General features: G+C 39.3%; 1 protein-coding gene across 1 annotated transcript; it reads right to left on the bottom strand.

The window, feature by feature from the left end:
• Nucleotides 1-486: 486 nt before the first annotated feature.
• Nucleotides 487-18,489, bottom strand: marchf9 (membrane-associated ring finger (C3HC4) 9). The gene is made up of 4 exons (XM_063015735.1): nt 18,157-18,489; nt 4,923-5,078; nt 3,332-3,524; nt 487-1,543 (listed from the first exon to the last, which is right to left on the bottom strand). Exons 1-4 carry the CDS (start codon nt 18,487-18,489, stop codon nt 1,206-1,208), a joined length of 1,020 nt encoding a protein of 339 aa, XP_062871805.1. The 3' UTR covers nt 487-1,205.
• Nucleotides 18,490-19,342: the final 853 nt, after the last annotated feature.

Genomic DNA, 19,342 nt, shown 5'->3' with positions numbered 1-19,342 from the left:
TCTGTCAGAATATAGAATGTAAAGCAGACCAATAGCTTCTCTTATTAATGTACATATTGTATTTGTACAATAAACATTTTCCGTGTACGTTAACCCGTGTGTGTGTGTGTGTGTGTGTGTGTGAAAGCTTGTCATTTATTTAGTGTTAGTAATATGATCAGGGTCCCAGTGGACAGGACATTGTGCTACTTCAATTAATGTCATTTTGTTTGAGAATAAAGTGTAAAAAATGCAAGTGTTCGTTGTGATAAACCCAAAAACATGTTGGGTGAATGTTCTCTTATTGAAAGTGTTTATTATTTATTTTAAACTGAATTTTCTCATTTTATCTATTTATTTTGTAGAAATGATGAAAATCTGAGCTGTTCGTAGCTGTTTTCCTGGAATGAGTGAAGAACTTGGCTGAATTTAAAAATATCCAGCTAAAATGACTGACTCACCCTTTAATATGTCTGCATTGGTCAGGTTAGGTATCTCACAGACATCTGATGAATAGTTGTGTTTATTAAAACAAGCACCATTCAGAATAAAACAAAGTCATCATATCCTCACATCGAGGAGGCACAAAACTTTTACCCTCATGCAAAGTTCACTGCAACATGTACAGGTTTCTTTATTGCAGAGAAGATCCAATGCTTTAAATATTATGCTAACACTCTGGATAATCCTTTTTTAAATCTTATTGCACCCGAACCTTATTACCCTTAGTAATATTCTCATTAAATGGATTTATTGGTGTATTATAAAGAATTCTTTGCTCACTGGTTGGTGTGCCTTTGTCACTGTTTGGTGTAATTCAGGTTTCTTTAACACATCTGTAAATATCATTCTGTCCTTTCTAAGCCATGTATGAAGTGCAGCAGTGTCCATTCACAAAACCACACTTCCTTAGAAAACGAAACATAGTACAAACCATAGCGGTATAAAACGACACCAGAGAGGGGATGAAATAAAAATGTGGTTGTGTGCCAGATCACGAGAGGACAGGTCTCGGTCTTTTTCTCCTTTATGAACCATGTAATTCCAGTGTTTTCTTATTTTCAGCATTCTCATTTTTGACAGAATGTGTTTTGCTCTGCTCGTGAAACATGAGCGAGACGTTAGCTGAGGAGTCGAGCTGCTCTGAAGTCTTTGCTCCTGCATGAGGAAACGTCACCAAGTCTCTCCGTATAATCCAGCCAATCTCAAAGGGTGCACCACCGGCCTCATACAGTTGTGACCCTCATGACGACCTCGCGGTTTGAAGCCGAGGCGAGGCGCGTGTCGCTGGGTCTGATCTGACTCAGGATGTGCAGGATGGTGTAGCCGCAGTGGTGGTTGAGGATAGTCCTGAGCCTCCGCACACGCTGGGTCCTCCTGCTGCCACTGCTGCCCAGGCCATGTGGGTTGGAGCGTGAACCACGGGCGGCACACTTACTGCTCGAGCTAATCGGCTCCCCTAAGTCCTTGGCCTTTTCATAGTTCAATACTTTCCACTGCTGATTGACAGCCTGCCAGCGCTTAAAGATCCGGTAGACAGATGAACCCTCGTGGATGATGAGGCCTGTGGGAAAATATGGATTAGTGATACAGACTCCATACCAGTGTTCAGGACTCCAAAGTTTAAAGATTCATTTATACTGATTTCTAACATCATACATGTGAGATACATATGAGATTTATACTGATTTCTAACATCATACATGTGAGATTTTATATGGGGTCTGTGGCTGCTATTACTGACTGCATGTTTTATGTGTGTCTGTGTGTTGTTGTGTGTTGTTTTTCTTTTATATCATGTTTTTTTTTTATGTCGAGAAGTACTGCACAGTTTTTCTTTGTACTATGTACAATGACAAAGTTTCGATTCTATTCCATTCTATTTTATTCTAATAACAACTAATAATAGTTTAAAGGAGAAGTAAGCTAAACATAGTTGGTGGTTTGAACCTGAAACCTGCTCATTCTGAAAATGATGATGCAACATGTTCCAAAATTTGGGATAGAAGTCATTTACAAATCCCATTTCCAGAAAAGTTGGGACATTTTACATAGAAAATATTTTTTTATCTTAAATGTCTTATGTAAATATACACAGATTTAGAATTTGATGCCTGAAACATACTCAAAAAAGTTGGGACAGAGGCATGTTGAGTTACATAAGCTTTCCTGTTCATTTGGCAACTGAAGACACGAATTGTTGTTTTGTGGGAAGTGGGATTTTTGCCCATTCTTTTTTAATACAAGACTTCAGCTGCTCAATAGTCCGTGGTAGCTGTTGCATGATTCTCTTATTTGTGATGTGCCAAACATTTTCAATAGAAGACAGACTTGACTTCAGGCAAACCAGTCAAGCACATGCACTCCCATTCTGCTGTAGAATCAGCCGGGCATTGTCTTGCTGAAATAGACTTCTTTAGACTTCCTTTAAACTGGCTCAAAGTTGTCTGAACATGTGCTTCAATGGAAATGATTAACACGATCAATTTCACAATTGTGTTAGTTGATTTTAGTCGTGCCAAATAATACGAATTTTTTAATTAAATGAAATCTATAAATTAAAATGAATGAATGTTTTGCTGATTATATGATTTGTAATTAAAATATTGTTTTGATTTCAACAAACAGAATAATTGTTACTCGTAGTGTCAGACTTTTAACCTCCACTGTATTAACTGTAAGTTTTTATCTGTTGTTCACTTCAGTTCTATTTTCATGTTTGTAGAACATCAGAATAGTGTGACTAGGCGCTAGGTGACTACTTATATTTAGTTGTTTTATTTGATATATTTAGTTGAATCCCAGTATATTATTGTATCATGCACTGTGATGATTTGCAGTGAATCATCACCTCTTCAGTTTACCTTGTGCTGCAGCACCCAAATGCTAATCTGCATGTAAATGGATAATGCCTAGGGTAATTACAAAAGTAAAGGTCAGCAGCTGGGTTGGTGTGTGTTTAATTATCCCTCATCTAAACTCTGGTTATTGCCCTAAAATGCTTTTATTTTCCCAGAAGAGTAAGAGAGTTAGCTGTCCATCAAACTAGGGTAGATTAGATTTGTTGTTCTCTTTAAACAAAATCATCACTGAAGATAAAGATTTTGTAGTTTTCTAAATGAGATATGAACACACTGTCTCAGTGTTAGAGAGCTACTAAAATGTGGTTGACCAAAATAGTCTCTGAAAACTTTACAAAAATAGTCTTCAATGCTGCCACCTCAGTGCTGAAGTTTTTGGTATATTTATTCATGACCTGTAGCCACACTACAGTTTAACACTTCATCCAGTGCTTATCCGATCATCCTGCTGTTATATTAGTCTAAATTTTACAATAAACAATACAACTCACCTATGCAAACGATGTCCATGAAGCCATACATCCCATAGCAGATCTGGAAGAGCAGGTCCTGTCGCTGCCACTTGGCAGATGGGCTGAGAGAAGACCAAACCAGCCAAGAGATGCTAGCAATAAGAAAGAGCGAGCCGAGGATGATTGCAGCTATCTGTACCTTCTCAATCACAGTCAGGGAGATAGCCTGCCACTGAAACACACACCACACAACAACACGATTCAGTTTCACTTCAATGACAAAACATTCACATATCAATCAATCAGATGAGGACAGTGCAATGGAAAAAGGACCATCGTACAAAACACAACACAAGAAGAACATGAGGAAACATTTTGAATAATCATTTAATTTACTTGAAGCAGGGGGGTCCACACTTTTCCAGATAGAGTAAAAAATATGCAAATACAGGCCACAGATTCTTTTGTAATAAAACAAATAAAAATATAACAGACCTACTTCACAGACCAGAGTCACTAATGATCCATCTTTGACAGTGTTGTGTAAACTAAGATTTTGCCGATTTTACTCACCAGTTTATAATCCTAATAGGAAGATTATTATACTTATTTAAATCAAAAATACCCACTTCCCTCTGAACTCAGTGAAAAAATATTCATTTTCCCAGCGCACCTGAAGTTTTCTTCATTCACTGTCTAGTATTCATTTTTTGGAGCCACCATGTTTATCCAAAAACTTAGGAACGTAAATGTAGGTGTAACGATAATGTTTTAAGTCGGGGGAAAGATGACGAGGAGCATTTCCAATTTGTTTTATGCGATAGTGACACCCAGAGTTCAAGTTTGTTTTTTTAAACCTGCTTAATAGTGGCACAACTTTAATTCTATTTCTAAAATACTTCATAATCTGTTTTAAAAATGGTTAAGGGCCACAAATGGCTCGTGGCTTGTAGTTTGGACATCCCTGACTTAAAGGTTGAGCAACACCTATAACACCCATGTGAAAAAGTATTTGTTCCCATAAACATAATAACTAATTGAGCCACCATTAGCCAAAACTGCACCCAAACACTTCTAATAACAACAGATTGTCTTTCACAGCCTACAGACTCTACAGTCTTTCACATCAGCGTAGAGGTATTTTGGTCCACTATTCATTGGGGAATTGCTTTGAATTAGCCTCATTTAAGTGCTTTCAAGCATAAACTTTCAGTTTAAGGCCCTGCCTCAGCATCTTAATAGCGGTTCAAATAAGACCTTTCACTACAAAACTAAAATCTTTCTTATTTATATGTAATGGCTTTCGATGTTGTTCACTGGAGTCCCACAGTCTGAAATTACTTTGTAAGCTCGTTCAGGCCATTATTTACAAAACTTTAATTCCTCTAACTTTAGGGATTTGTTTTATTTTTGTTCCTTGTAGAGTGTGCTACGTTTAGAGACATTCTTGCTGCTTAATGAGGCTTTTGAGGAATTAACCCTGGTGTGTCTAGTCTAACTGAATCAATTATCAATTACATTTGGTTTATAGATTGATTGAGTGACTCATACATTTTTACACATGTCCAGATTGCTTTAGTAATTATCTGAAAATGAATGTAGGGATATTTGAACTGTAGTGCTCTTTTACCTGCAGTGGGTTCTTGGTGCTAATGGCCAGCACTTGATACTTGAAGTAGCACAGCTCACAGCTCCAGGAGCCTCTCTCACTGATCCAGCGGATGAGACAGGGCTGATGGGTACAGCGTACTGACCCATCACAGCGGCACGGACTCAACAGTTCCCCCTGATGGAAACAGAACAAGATAACAAATGTGTTACAGCTACATTTACCACTAAGGTATCTTACATTTTTTCAAAAACCTGATATGTTACGATTTATGTCTCTTTTTCATTCGGTTCACTCTAGCTGTATCTGGGGGCAAAATACACTCGCATCCTACTCCAGGCCTCAGGTTCATTACAGCGCTGGTTGATTTACACATGTTAATTAGTGCCGTGGACGTGGGCCTTTTCAGGCATGTAGTTGTTTATTTATAGCTATTTAATTTGTTTTTCTCATCTTTTTTTGTAGATGAATGAGTAAAGAGAGTAAACATATTTATATCCAAGGGACACTAGATATCATAGATGACCACGTACAAGGGCCTAATGAACAAGTAAAATATTAATCGGAACATGATTCTGTTACATTTGCTTTAATATAAATATCTAAGGATGCTATTCAAAATATACATATAGATATGAATGTTTTTTATTTATTTTTGTTTTATTTTTATTTATACATTATTTTTATATGTTAAATGTGTAATGATAGTGTGAGATTAAGACTGGACTACATACATATTATGTTAAGTTATCTTTATCAAGGGTGTCAGTATTTCTAAAACTAGCTGTATTGTACTGTTCGTTTTAATCGTATATGGGGTTTTTTCATGTATAAGCCCGGGGCCGGGCACATCTGCTTTATTCAGATGCACCCATATAAGTGTCTGTCCTGCTACGCTCTCTCTGCCACGGGCATGCTAGTATCAACCATAAGATTCACACCCAACTGTGAGGCATCTGTTATCTGATAGCAAGAAAACGTCTGAATCCCAAACTGCCTCCTACTCCCGGTGGTAAAGCTCTAAATCAGCTCTAAATCGCACTCTATGTTTAAAAGGAAGCTGTATGGATTGGAGCCTGTAGCTGATTTGACCAGCAGTGAAAAAATCAAGATGGCTCAATCAAGCAATAAAAAAGGGTTCTTACACCCAATACAGTGCATTAGGGTCACATTCAGAGCTGTGTTACATGTATGTAGGGTTTGTAATCTACTGATTACTGACATACACTGATCAGCCATAACATTAAAACCACCTCCTTGTTTCTACACTCACTGTCCATTTTATCAGCTCCACTTACCATATAGAAGCACTTTGTAGTTCTACAATTACTGCCTGTAGTCCATCTATTTCTCTACATACTTTTGTAGCCTGCTTTCACCCTGTTCTTCAATGGTCAGGACCCCCACAGGACCCCCACAGGACCACCACAGAGCAGGTATTATTTAGGTGGTGGATCATTCTCAGCACAGCAGTGACACTGACATGGTGGTGGTGTGTTAGTGTGTGTTGTGCTGGTATGAGTGGATCAGACACAGCAGCACTGCTGGAGTTTTTAATTACCGTGTCCACTAACTGTCCACTCTTTTAGACACTCCTACCTAGTTGGTCCACCTTGTAGATGTAAAGGCAGAGATGATCGCTCATCTGTTGCTGCTGTTTGAGTTGGTCATCTTCTAGACCTTCATCAGTGGTCACAGGACGCTGCCCACGGGTGTTTAAAACCTCCAGCAGCGCTGCTGTGTTTTATCACTCATACCAGCACAACACACACTAACACACCACCACCATGTCAGTGTCACTGCTGTGCTGAGAATGATCCACCACCTAAATAATACCTGCTCTGTGGTGGTCCTGTGGGGGTCCTGACCATTATGGAACAGCATGAAAGGGGCCTAACAAAGCATGCAGAGAAACAGATGGACTGCAGTCAGTAATTGTAGAACTTCAAAGTGCTTCTATATGGTAAGTGGAGCTGATAACATGGACAGTGGGTGTAGAAACAAGGAGGTGGTTTTAATGTTATGGTTGATCGGTGTATCTCTGGACTATATTATGCTATTTCAGGACAGAATAAGACACAGTTTATTATAATATAATATATGGTGTTAAGGAAAGTAATTAACCTCTTTCAAATTACCTCTGTTATCATATTTCATATTTCAGGGAATGCAAAGGGAGTTCACAAACCCATTTTATAAAACCTAATATTATTAAGTAACAAAGTTATTCAACACAGTTCACTCTTAGTGTAACACAGTTTAATAAATAAGCCAGCTTAACTAAGTGACCACACCCAACCACCTTAAAAATTTGTACAGCACCATTACACAATCATCAACAGAGGTTTGCACAGATATGTTTAAGGACCTAGGACACAGTTGAACCACAGTGAGAGTCTGTGACAAAAGAAGAAAACCTGAAACAGTGGTGATTCTGCCCAGGCTGGGCTGCTTTGTTATATTTCTTTGAGAGCTCAGTGAAAAATCTCATACATTAAACTTTAGTCAGCTAAGGTGATAGCTCTACAACACTAAACAGACTATAAATAAATGTAATTCATACAAATAAAAACACTGCCAATCATGAGAGACTTGCAAAAAATAAGTAATCATAGTCCTCTGGACAGACACATTTAAATATGAATATTTGTTTACAACAAGGGGTCTCACTGGTGAAAAGCAAACAGCACACCTCATGAGAACATCATAGCACGAGTCTAGAATTGAAGTGTGATGGTGGGGGATGGGTGATGGATGCTTTACTGTGTCTGAACCAGGATGAATTTAAGTGATGGTAGGAACGATCGCACTATCAGGAATTCTTCAGTGATGTAAAGTCATTTGTTCACTGACAGAAATAGAAAGTAAGAAGTAAAGAACTAATTGCGTCTCTTATATAAATAAGAGAATAAGACAGTAAGAAAGCTTATGAAACATTCATGCTTTCCCTGCACGTTCACTATCACTCCACCATAATTGTACTGCAGGTTTACTGGAAATTGACTCTCAGTCTCTCATACACAAACCTGCCGGCAGTCTTATCAGTTCACATTTTCTCCTGCTCAGTTAGATCAGGCGTAATATGAAAACAACAAAAGATGGAGCTGTTTGTGGATGCGACTAATGTTTTTCCTGGGACTTTTATATTAAAAGGCAATATGTCCAGACACAACACATTGCTTTATAAAAAATATCTGAAATAAAATAAAATATGTAGTGTTAAATAAAAGGAAGTACAAATTAAAGCATTATAAGGCATTAATAACCCGGAAAAAGTCAATAAGTCGAGAATTTACAACAAAACCTGTTTGCAGAAACTAATCATGGCGAGCTTTACTCTGGAGAAACCTGGCAACCTCAGAGAAATAAACTGCATGCAGGTCATTTCCACGATCTGAACAGGCCATTTAGAAAATTTATTCATGTAATCTTGTAGTGCACATCTGGATACAAATAACTTTGTAGTGACATAGGTTTGATCTTAAGCCAACAACTATGAATACAGATCTGTACGTCCAACTCAGAACATGATGATCGCAGTAAGTTTGAATCCTTTTTAAGATTTAAAGCGCTATCTTACATTTCCCTGACTGACTTTTTTTTTTTTGGAAGAACCATAATAAGCAGTTTGGGTCATCTAAGTAAATGGACCTGCATTAATGAGATATTACTCATGCAAGCGTTCAGGCAGAGCACTAAATCGATGAACGCTCCAAGCATGGAGCGCCGTTGATGTGCAGCTCTGGCCGCAGGGCCGCGTCCGTTTGCAGAGGGGAAAGCGATGTGAAAAGCATGCAGGTTAATAAGAAGTGAACTAGCCCATCTTCCGCTCCCCACCAAGTCAACCAATCAATACAGGGCTCAAGCACCCGCAGAGAGACAGACACAACATCCCTCCAGGCCCCGACTTACACGCTGTGTTTCAGAGATATATCTTTTCTTTATATTATTTGACTGTGTACAAGATAAATAGCCGCCCTGTGTACACTACATGACCCAAAGTACATGGACATGTTTAACTAGTGTATTGAGCTATTTTGGTCACATCCATTGCAAACAGTTGCACAAAATAAAGCAAACAGTCATGCATTCTCCAGAGAAAAATACAGGCAGTTCATGCTTTAGAGCTCAGTGGCTTTCAGTATGGTACTTTTTATATGATCACATCATTTTACAATAAGTTAATCAGATGTCAGCCCTAACAGATCAGCTCCAGTTGGGTGTAGGTGATATTATTGCTAAATGAACATGTATAGGACCAAAAACTGCTCAGGTTTTAAGCAGGGGGGCACACAGCTTCATTCTAACACTGTTAAGATAAGCTGGTGAAACCCTTCCAAAAATGAAGGTAGCACCAGGAAAAAGCCAACTGTATTAATGATCATAATTTAAGGAACAAAGCCATTAAGAAGCTTTAATGTTTCAGGTACACATATTCCTTATTTAATAAATACATTCTATGTCTACAATTTTGTGAAAATCTTCCTTCTTCAGGCTGACATTGATGTTTCAGGATGAATGTCCGTAAACTCATGATTTGAAGAGTTTGGTGTGGACGAATTCCAAGGCAGCTGTAGCCTAGTAGTTAAGGTACTGGAATAGTAATCAAAAGGTCACTGCCAGGTTGCCACTGTTGGGCCCTTGAGCAAGGCCCTTAACCTTCAATGCTTAGACAACATATAATGTCACATATAAAGTGTAAGTCACTTTAGATAAAAGTGCCTGCTAAATGCCAAAAATGTAGATGTAAATGAATTCCAGTGACATGGACGGGTCCCTGACTCAAGTTAGGCATATAAGTAGTAACTCACAAGTGGGTATGTTTTATACTGAATGTCCATTTATTTTATCTGCTAGTTCCCAAATTTCCCAGAGTTTCATTATGTTTGTCAGCCCAGTCACACAGATTTGGTGACATGCACTCAACAGTTTTTTATCCTGAAATGTGGGTGTGCCAGTGCTGTGTTCTAGTTGGATATAAAGCACAAAGAGTAACATGTGGTTACTCAAGAATGGCCTAGGACTCACACTCAGGTTTAAAGCTTCAGGCTTTCATTGGAATCCTGGCCTTGAAGCAATGACAACATTTACTCTTCTAGAAAGACTTCCCAAATGATTTCTGTGTGAATAGACACTAGTGTTACTGTGGGAATGTGGGTCCATTCAAGTCAAACAAGCATTTATGAGGTCAAACACTGATGCTGGATGAGGAAGTCCTGGCCTGTAATCAATGTTCCAATTCAGTGTTCAGTGGGTTTGAAGTCATGCCATTTTCATTTATAATTAAAACTGTCGCCACAAAGTTGAAAAGCATGTTAATTGTTTTATATCATTGATTTTTACACCTGTAAGCACAATGTGTGGCTGGAACCCCTAAACTCAATCAGTACAGGGAGTGTCCACATACCTTTGGCCATGTATTGTACATGAAATAAATATGAATATGGAGTGACAGATTATTATTTTTATTTTTTATATAAGGATCATAAAGTTAAGAAAAGACTATAGGTGGAGGACATATGGCCGTGTAGAAAACAAACTCCCACTACTGACAAGCACAAGAGTGCAAGAGAAAGCAATTTGTGGGCATTAAAATCATTGATCTGTTAACTGTGCGGCACTGTGCCGAACCCCGGCGCGTGAGGAAATTTGAGATGTGACGAGAATGTAAAATGCTTAAACAATCGCTGCTAAATTTTTAGCCTGAGCTACAGATTTATTTGTGTTTCCAGCTTAGTGAGAACACAGGGAAGAAGAAACGTAATCAGGTTCAGGTAGTAACAGAATACACATACAGCACAATTAGTAAGTTCTGTAAGTAATTAACTTTGTAACCTCCTAATTTCTTATTATATATGATGATTGACCCCAGCTGGTAAATTTTCTCTGTTCTGATATATGAAGCTAGTTTGACTGCACCAATCAGATGGAGTCACAGTCATTACAGTACGGATCATGGATTCTCAAAAATTAGGAATGTCACCTGCTTTCCACAAGAGAGTCTGTGGGAATTTGCACCTATTTGGTCAAAAGTGCATTTCTGAAACCAGGCACTGATACTAGATGAGAGGTGCTGGCTGGCAATTTTGGTTTCATATATGTAGCGTTCAATGAAGTTCAGGTCAGGGGTCTGCAGGCCACTGAGGTTCCTCCACATCACACTGGAGTATTTCATTTTATTGGTATAGATTACTATTAGGTATATGTATATGCACATGCATAATTACTTATTATGTTCTCCTGCCTGTTATTTCTATTTATTTTTATCCACACTATATGGATAAAAGTATTGGGACACCCCTTTTAATTACTAAATTAATGTGTTTCAGTCACAACAAGCATTACTGTGACTTGTAAAAACAAGCTCTATAAAGACATTAAAAAAGCTTGGTTTTAAAAAAAACTCCTGTGGCCACACAAAGCCCTGAACTGGAACATCAACTGTGACTTTCTTAACCAACATCAGGGCCCAGCCATACAAACGCTCTTTTGACTAAATGGGCACAAATTCCAACAGAAATACTTTAAAATCTTGTGAGAGGCCAGCTGTTGTTATAGCTAAAAAGATCACACAGAGGTCAGAGGTTTTTAAAATGGGATGTCCAACAAGCTCATGGTCAGGTGTCCAAATATGTTTGGCTATATAGTGTATTCTCTAACAGCCAATCTCAAACATGCATTTCTAAGTCTTGATGACAAACAGCTCTATTCTCTTTTAATAGTAATAAACATGATTTTATTTCAGTGTGGATTTTAGAAGTATCATTACACAGAATTAGCAGCAGTTAAACTGAAACTACTCGAATGCTTTCCTAGTATCTTAGTTGTGATCCTGCTCTAGTTCTGTTGACTCTGACCATTAAATGTCATTGAAAACCTTAAACGTTCCTTAGACAAACAAGCTCCTGCCTGGTTTAAATCACAACAGAACATTAAGAATCTTTTAGCATCAAGGAAGATTCTAGAATAACTCTGAGAAATCTGCATGACTGTTATAAAGAGTAAAACAGTCTAGTCAGTTCTCCCAGTCTCTCTGCTCATCTGTATTCATTCCCTATCAGTTGTTTACAAGTGCGCTGAATCATCCTCCCTTTCAGATTTACTCTGTTCTGGCTTTTAGCGTGACTAGGTTATGCTCAAGCCCTGAGGTCAGATTTCATTTTCCAAATGGAGTGAGTAACCACTGCCAGATATCAGAGAAATAAAAAGCCCACACAGTCCTCAACAAGAGCTGATGAGACTAAAATACATAGAGTGATTATTAGAAATGGAACAGCATGTAAAATTCACAGTAAGTGACAATATGTACCATCCAGTTCTTCAGTACATGGCCAAAAAAAATTATGAGTGATGTGTTAATGTCACAGCAGACAGTGACATTCTCGAGAAATGTGTCATGGCAGCTGGGATGTGGTCTGGCACTGGCTTTTAGAGTAAAGGTGGGCAAAGAGAATGAGCGGGTAAGAACTTGTTTTACCTTAGGTGCACAGAAAATGACAAAAAAAGGGGACAAATACCATGACAATGAAAACCATTGTTTGTTTGTTTGCTATATTGGAATTTTAACGTCATTTTTTACACTTTGGTTACATTCATGACAGGACGGGTAGTTACTCATTACACAGGGCTCATCATTACACAAGTTTTAATGTCAAACACAGTCATGGACAAGTTGTATCTCCAATTCACCTCACTTGCACGTCTTTGGACTGTGGGACTGTGGGAGGAAATCGGAGCTCCTGGAGGAAACCCACACAGACACGGGAAAAACATGCAAACTCCCCACAGAAAGGACCTGGACCACCCCACCTTGGGATCGAACCCAGGACCTACTTGATGTGAGGCGACAGTGCTACCCACTGAGCCACCGTGCCGCCCGAGAACCATTAAAATCTGCATGTGTTTTGTACCTGTTTATAGAACTATAATAAGATAATAAAATGCAAAACTCTGCATATCTCAGCCACCCGCTTTCTTAAGATCACGCAGTGTCATACCATGGGTTTTATCCACTACTAGACCATTAGGGTACATTAGGGTACCATTAGGTACGGCCCTACCACCCATTAAATATGATAAAACACAATCATTGCAGATCAGTACGACTTATGTATTTTATGTTTGGAGATAAATGGAAATGAACTGAATAAAACAAATGTAAACAAAATGGGCGCTACCCGTCAAAATTGGAGAAACCTTCTATCTGCCAACAGGAGAAAGCTGAATGTCTGTGTAGCTTTTGCTTTAGTTCATAACTGCTAAATAAATCCTAGTCCATGCACCTTTAATAATACCAGTCACAATTTTCAGTTTTAATTGATGAGAAGCAGCATTTTATGTGTGTAAGTAAATTAAAATGAATCTGTTATTACTCTGGGGCTTTTCTTCTATGGACTTTGACGTGTCTGACAGTTAGCTAATGGGGACTGATATTCCAAACAGTCCCATTCATCAGATAATCATGTTTGCAGAGATAATTTGACACACAGCAGGGACCAGACTTTCACCTGCTGTGACATAGCTAGATAATTCAGTTGTGATTTAGTGAAGATTATGGATGCAGGACCTGTTTTATAAAGCTTTATAGACTTTAGAGACATCAGACGGCTGAAATTAGATTTTGAGATTTTGATGAGATTTTGTTACAATAGAAAAAAGTCACATGATAAACAGACCCCTGGCTATTTATTAGGTTCTCCTATTTACTTTGTTTTTTAATCCACCAATAATTAATGTACAAATGTTTGTAATTGTAAGACTCATCATGTTAAAATGTGTTACTCGTAAACTGATGCATAATTGGTGCTTTTACAATTAAACAATACAGGAGGTGGTGTGGAGGGAGGCATTTGCCAGACAAATAAAGCTGAATCACTCATGTGTGCACATATTTTTGCGTGGAATTAGTGAAATGGACTCCAAAACCCCGAAGTTTATGCCTTAAATAATAAAAAAAACATATTGTTTAATTCCAGAGTAATGTGTGTTTTAGAAAATGCATAATGTATGGCAAATGAATCATGGTTTGTCCCATGTAAACAAGAACACTACCTATAAATACACAGTGCTAATTAAACAGTACAAATGATAGTCTGCAGCTTCTTAAATGGTGTTGTTTCAACAAAAGGATATTAATGATATTACAGCATACACTGTCATCCTGGAGAACAATTTGTGGCAGCAGCTTGGCTTGTCCTGCTCCAGGATAGCATTGCTGCTGTGCTGAAAGAATTTGTTTGGCTCTTTTGGTATGTAAGATCTTGGCTGGCCTGGCCTTGACTGGGCTAACCTCAACCCCATCCAACACTATCAGGATGAACTGGAACACCAATAGGTCATGCAGGGTCTTATTACCCACCACAAGTACAGAAGCATATAGTACAGATTTAGTGATGAACTGAATAAAGAAAATTAAACTTGAATACATGTGCATATGCAAAATAAAAGATAAAAAATATTAAAGGTGACCAGGTGGCACAGCGGGATATTCCACTAGCACACCAGCGCTGAGATTCTGAACACCCCGGTTCAAATTTCAGCTCTGCTACTTGTCAGCTGGGTGCCATCAAGTGGGCACAATTGGCAGTGCCTGCAGCAGACAAAATTGTCCCTCGAGCCTGCTGGGTGGGAAAAGGGGTTGAGGGAGTGCGCACGCATCAGAAGGGGCATGGAGCAGGTGATTGCCCTCCTCAAATGCAATCGTGATCCCCATGCGCGGTAGACTAACTGGCTACACTAAATCGAGAGAAAAAAGGAGAAAATGCAAAAATAAAAGATCAAACTGTTAAAGATTTGGGATGAACCACATATTTATTGCTTTTCTTGTTAAGTCACTCTCACGTTCTAGAATTCCTCTGAACTCTGGTAGAGTCTGAGTTATTTAACCAGATCCAGCACATGTTTGTTGAGATAAGCGATGGATTTAAAAATGCTGCTGGGGAAGTAAACAAGATGGATTTTTAGCTTAACTTTTTTTTAAATCGAAATGATATTTAAAAAAACAAGTTTATGCCTTGTCAATATCATAGCTGTTTCTGGGCAGATTGTATAAAAGGCTCTGCAATCTAGGTGGGAGGGGAGGCGTTCCTGTCACCCCATCAGTCAGGCTGACACTAGCCAATATTGGCATCTGTGACATTATTTGTATTAAAGGGTGAGGTTGGCTCCCTCATTGGAACAGATTGATCTGCCCAATATGGTTGTATAAGCTCAAGTTTGGAAGGCCTGCACCCCTGGTAAATGTTATGTGATAGATGCCAAGCTTTTAGATGCCAAGCTAAGCTACTACTACTACTACTACTACTACTACTACTACTACAATAATAATAATGATAATAATAGTTATTATGAGTGGTCAGGCACTGTAACCTTACAGAGAGAAGACCTCATGCCTGTGTGGGTTTCCTCTGGGTCCAAAGACATGAAGTCAGGCTAATTAGAGCTACTAAAAATGCCCTTAGGTGGGAATGTGTGTGTGTGTGTGTGTGTGTGTGTGTGTGTGTGTGTGTGTGTGTGTGTGTGTGTGTATGTGTGTTTGCCCTGCGACGAACTGGCGACCAGTCCAGGACATTTTCTACCTTTTGCCCAGTGAATCGTACCTACCGCAACCCTGAAAAGAATAAAGCAGTGATAAAACTGACTGATTAATTTTTAAATGCTTGACTGCGTGTGAATCTGGTAAGATTGTACTGCTGGATCAGATCAAAAATACAAAGGCTGTGATCAAAAGATATTCAAACTTTCAGCTTACAGGGTTGCTAAAATCTAATTATAAGAATCTAATCACTGTGACAAATCTGTGACTGTAACACAAACATGATTGAGTCATCCACAAAAACAAGGTTGTAATGTTCACTGGCTTTGCCAGATTGAAAAAGATTTGAACATTTCCCACACGTTTCACTATTTTTCACAAATTGACTTAAGATGGATAGGAATTTACAGTTTAGATTTGTTTATTTGCTACTGGGCATCTTTAAAACCCTGAACTGCACAGAATCAGCCAATCCAATCTGCTAATCCTGTTACAGACAGCTGGGATTAAAAGGTTACAGCCACGACAAATTAGGGTGAATTCACTCCTGCAGCCCTGCAGTGTTCATGTCCCCACTCAGCACGACTGGTGTTAATTCATCACTGTAGATGTTAATTCAGCCCTAGGGATGTTGTGCTCCAGTCTGGGCAGACGCCAAACTCAGACAGGCTGCTGTCCTTACATACAAACAAAAGAGCCTTTACTGTTGCATGCAGTCCTGTCAGTCCAGCCTTTGTCTGACTCACCATGCCAGCAAGAGTGAAGAAGAAAAACAACCTGAGCTGCCAGATCACATGCTGTTTTTTAAATGATTTCAAATGTAATAGGCTCCAAGCTTTACAGAATGAATCTGACCAACAACACCGGGGTCTGAAATATTGATATAACAGAGGGTTGATTATGTAAAAAGTCCTTCGGCCAATCGGTGTATTGCCTGCGAGCGTGCTGGCCAACCAGAGGCGCTTATGCTGTATGTTTCTGTGTGTTTTGATGAATCATGGCGTTCACATGATGTGAAATTGCTTTTGGCCAAGATAATGCAGGCTTATCTTCAGTCACCTCACATGAAATATCTTATTATACTAGATATATTGAAATACACTGCGACCACCAAAAACTAGCAAAATTCTTTATATTAGAGGTCTTTAAAACATCTATATCTAATTTGTAGCAACAGTTTAGGGAAGGCCAAAAGTGGCCATAAAAGAAGGCCATAAAGATATGATTAGACAAGTTTGGTGTGGAGGAACTTCAGTGGCCTGCACAGAGAACTAATTTGAACATTGATTGTCAAGCATTCTCATCCAACATCATTGTCTAATGTCAGAGTTGTTTTTTCGACTGAATGGGCACAAATTCCTGTACATGTTTCAAAATCTTGTGAAAAGCCTTACCAGAAGAGGGGGCTGTTAAAGCCATAAAATTGGAGGTGGTGTAACTTCATACTAATGATTTTTGTGTTTTGAAATGGGAGGCCCAACTAGTTTACAAACAGGGGTCCACATACATGGTATCACGGCTGGGTATACAGGGTATCACGGCTGGGTGTACAGGGTATCACGGCTGGGTGTACAGGGTATCACGGCTGGGTATACAGGGTATCACTGCTGGGTGTACAGGGTATCAGTGCCTCATAGACAGAAGGGTTTGATGCACTATGCATTGTGGTACATTCACCTCATCATCAGGATTATACAGATTTGCAATTTGAGCCACATTAGCTCATTCGTTGGTCTGTATCAGACACTGTAGCCTTCATGTCCTTTGGTAGCAATGAATCTTACTATCACAGTATTGTTTTTAAAATGGTACAGAGCCATTGTTAACCTATTACTAATGATCCATTACCAACATTTACGGTTAAAAAGGGTTCCGGAATATGACATCAAAATATTTATTGCAACATGAAGGCAAAACAAAGACAATTAGCCTTTTAGTTGAATCAACAAATTACACAGTGGTGGTACAGTGGTAAAACTGGTAGAGTGGGTGCCACACAGCAACATGTATCCTGGGGATCAGGGTTTGAGCCTCACCTTTGATTTTTTTGTGTATTTTCTGTCTGTCTGTCTGGATTTCCTCCAAATACTCAGGTTACCTAGCTCTCTACCAATGAGATCCAAGTTCAAATCTGAGCTACTGGCTGTTCGGGTACCCTTTATTGAAGGGAAAAGGGGATTGATGAAGTACTCTGCTGTCTGGTTAAGATGCCTGCACTATATCAATGGATAAGATCTCACATTAGAAACTCACAAGTGGTTGTAATATTTTGCCAGAAATGTCACAATATTTGGCATATCACTATACTTAGACTCTTGTATAGTAGTGGTGCTGATGGGACTTGAACCACTTTTCGATACAATATTGTACAAGAATTAGGTAGTCCTAGTCTTAGCGTTCAAGTGTTTAGTGATTAAACGTTTTAGTAAACAACAATAAGTACAATAACTTTTAAATCATTTGATAAAAATAATGCCACATCAAGTTAATGGTTAACCAGTATGGTTTTAATATTGCCAAAACAATATGGCAATACTGGGCACAAACAAGTATTTAGTCCTTGTCTTCTGCCTAAGAGGATGTTTACATTTAACAAACGTTAATAACCTGTTTACATGTGCTTTATAAAGTAACCATCTCAAAAGCAATCTACAGCAGTCTAACAGCAATATAACATTATATCCAGCTGTATGGTTTGGTGGGTGTTCTGTGCGTTCCTACCTGCTCGGGTCCCTGGAAGCAGATGCGACACTGGGGGGTGCGGGACCCGCTGCTGAGCGAAATCGTGTCCGCCGCCTGTAGCCGCACATCTCGTTCCTCCAGAGCCGCGGCCGTGCTCCGCCTGGCCCCCGCCTCGCTGCCGTAGTATTCCTCGGCGTCCGGGTCTGTGTGTCCGGAGCAGTGGGAGAAAGCTCGCCAGCCGCAGCCGCCCATCGCACCCAGGCCTCTCATGCTGCCTGTGCTTGTATCTGCGCCGGGCTGCCGAGGACCGGACCGCATGAACACCAGGAGCTTCAGCTCGTTGAAAAACATGCGGATCCGGTTCTTGAACATCTTTCACTACATGCGCGTACTGGAAGGCAAAAGTGAAACGGAACGCACCGTTTATTATTATTATTATTATTATGGTTTATATTGTTTACTGTATATTATTATAATTGACTGTTTATTTTATTATAAGCCCACTACCGATAGGCTGCTATAATTAGGCTGTTACTGGTATTGGTGCTAGAGGAGGTGATGGTCGGGTCTTGTCGTCCCTTGCAGGCCTTTTATTGCAATTAGCCTACATGTTACTCAGGGTATACAAATAAATAAAGCTTTTGCAATCCCAGCCGTGCAGGATCACAGCAGGTCTCCCAAAAACAACCCGTCAGAAGCTTTTATTTGCGGTCTGATGAGCGATTTTCTGCCCGACGCGGCCGACGCTCAATTTTAAATGTTTATGTCTGAATAACACAGGCGGCGTAGCCACGTCCCAGCACAACATCCATTCAGGTGTCTCCAAAAGCGTCTGTCCAGCTAAAAACAAGCGTCAAAAGAGATGATATCAAAGCCGTAAAAAATGGATTTTCAACAAAAACAAAAAGCGCACGTCTGGTTGGCACAGTCACTGTACAATCAGCCTACTACAATAAACAGTGCGTGTAGTACAGACGTGGACAGAAGTGGACACAGCTCGATCCCTATCATTCACGTCTCTTTTTATTGTTCATCCCTGGCATCGCTGTTACTTGATCATAACAATTCCTTCAGCTTTTTCTTCTCATCGATGCTTGTGGACATGTTTTGACGCCACCTCCCATCCGACCACCACAACACACAGGAAGCATCCAGTTGGCATTTTAAAAATGACCCGATCCTGCAACAAAAGCAAAAAATCCAAACCCTTCGCTTCCGTTTTGAT

Source organism: Trichomycterus rosablanca, chromosome 19, assembly GCF_030014385.1.
Source record: "Trichomycterus rosablanca isolate fTriRos1 chromosome 19, fTriRos1.hap1, whole genome shotgun sequence".
NCBI lineage: Eukaryota > Metazoa > Chordata > Actinopteri > Siluriformes > Trichomycteridae > Trichomycterus > Trichomycterus rosablanca.
Note: the sequence above shows the minus strand (reverse complement) of the source record. Positions and strands in the feature narration are given on the sequence as shown.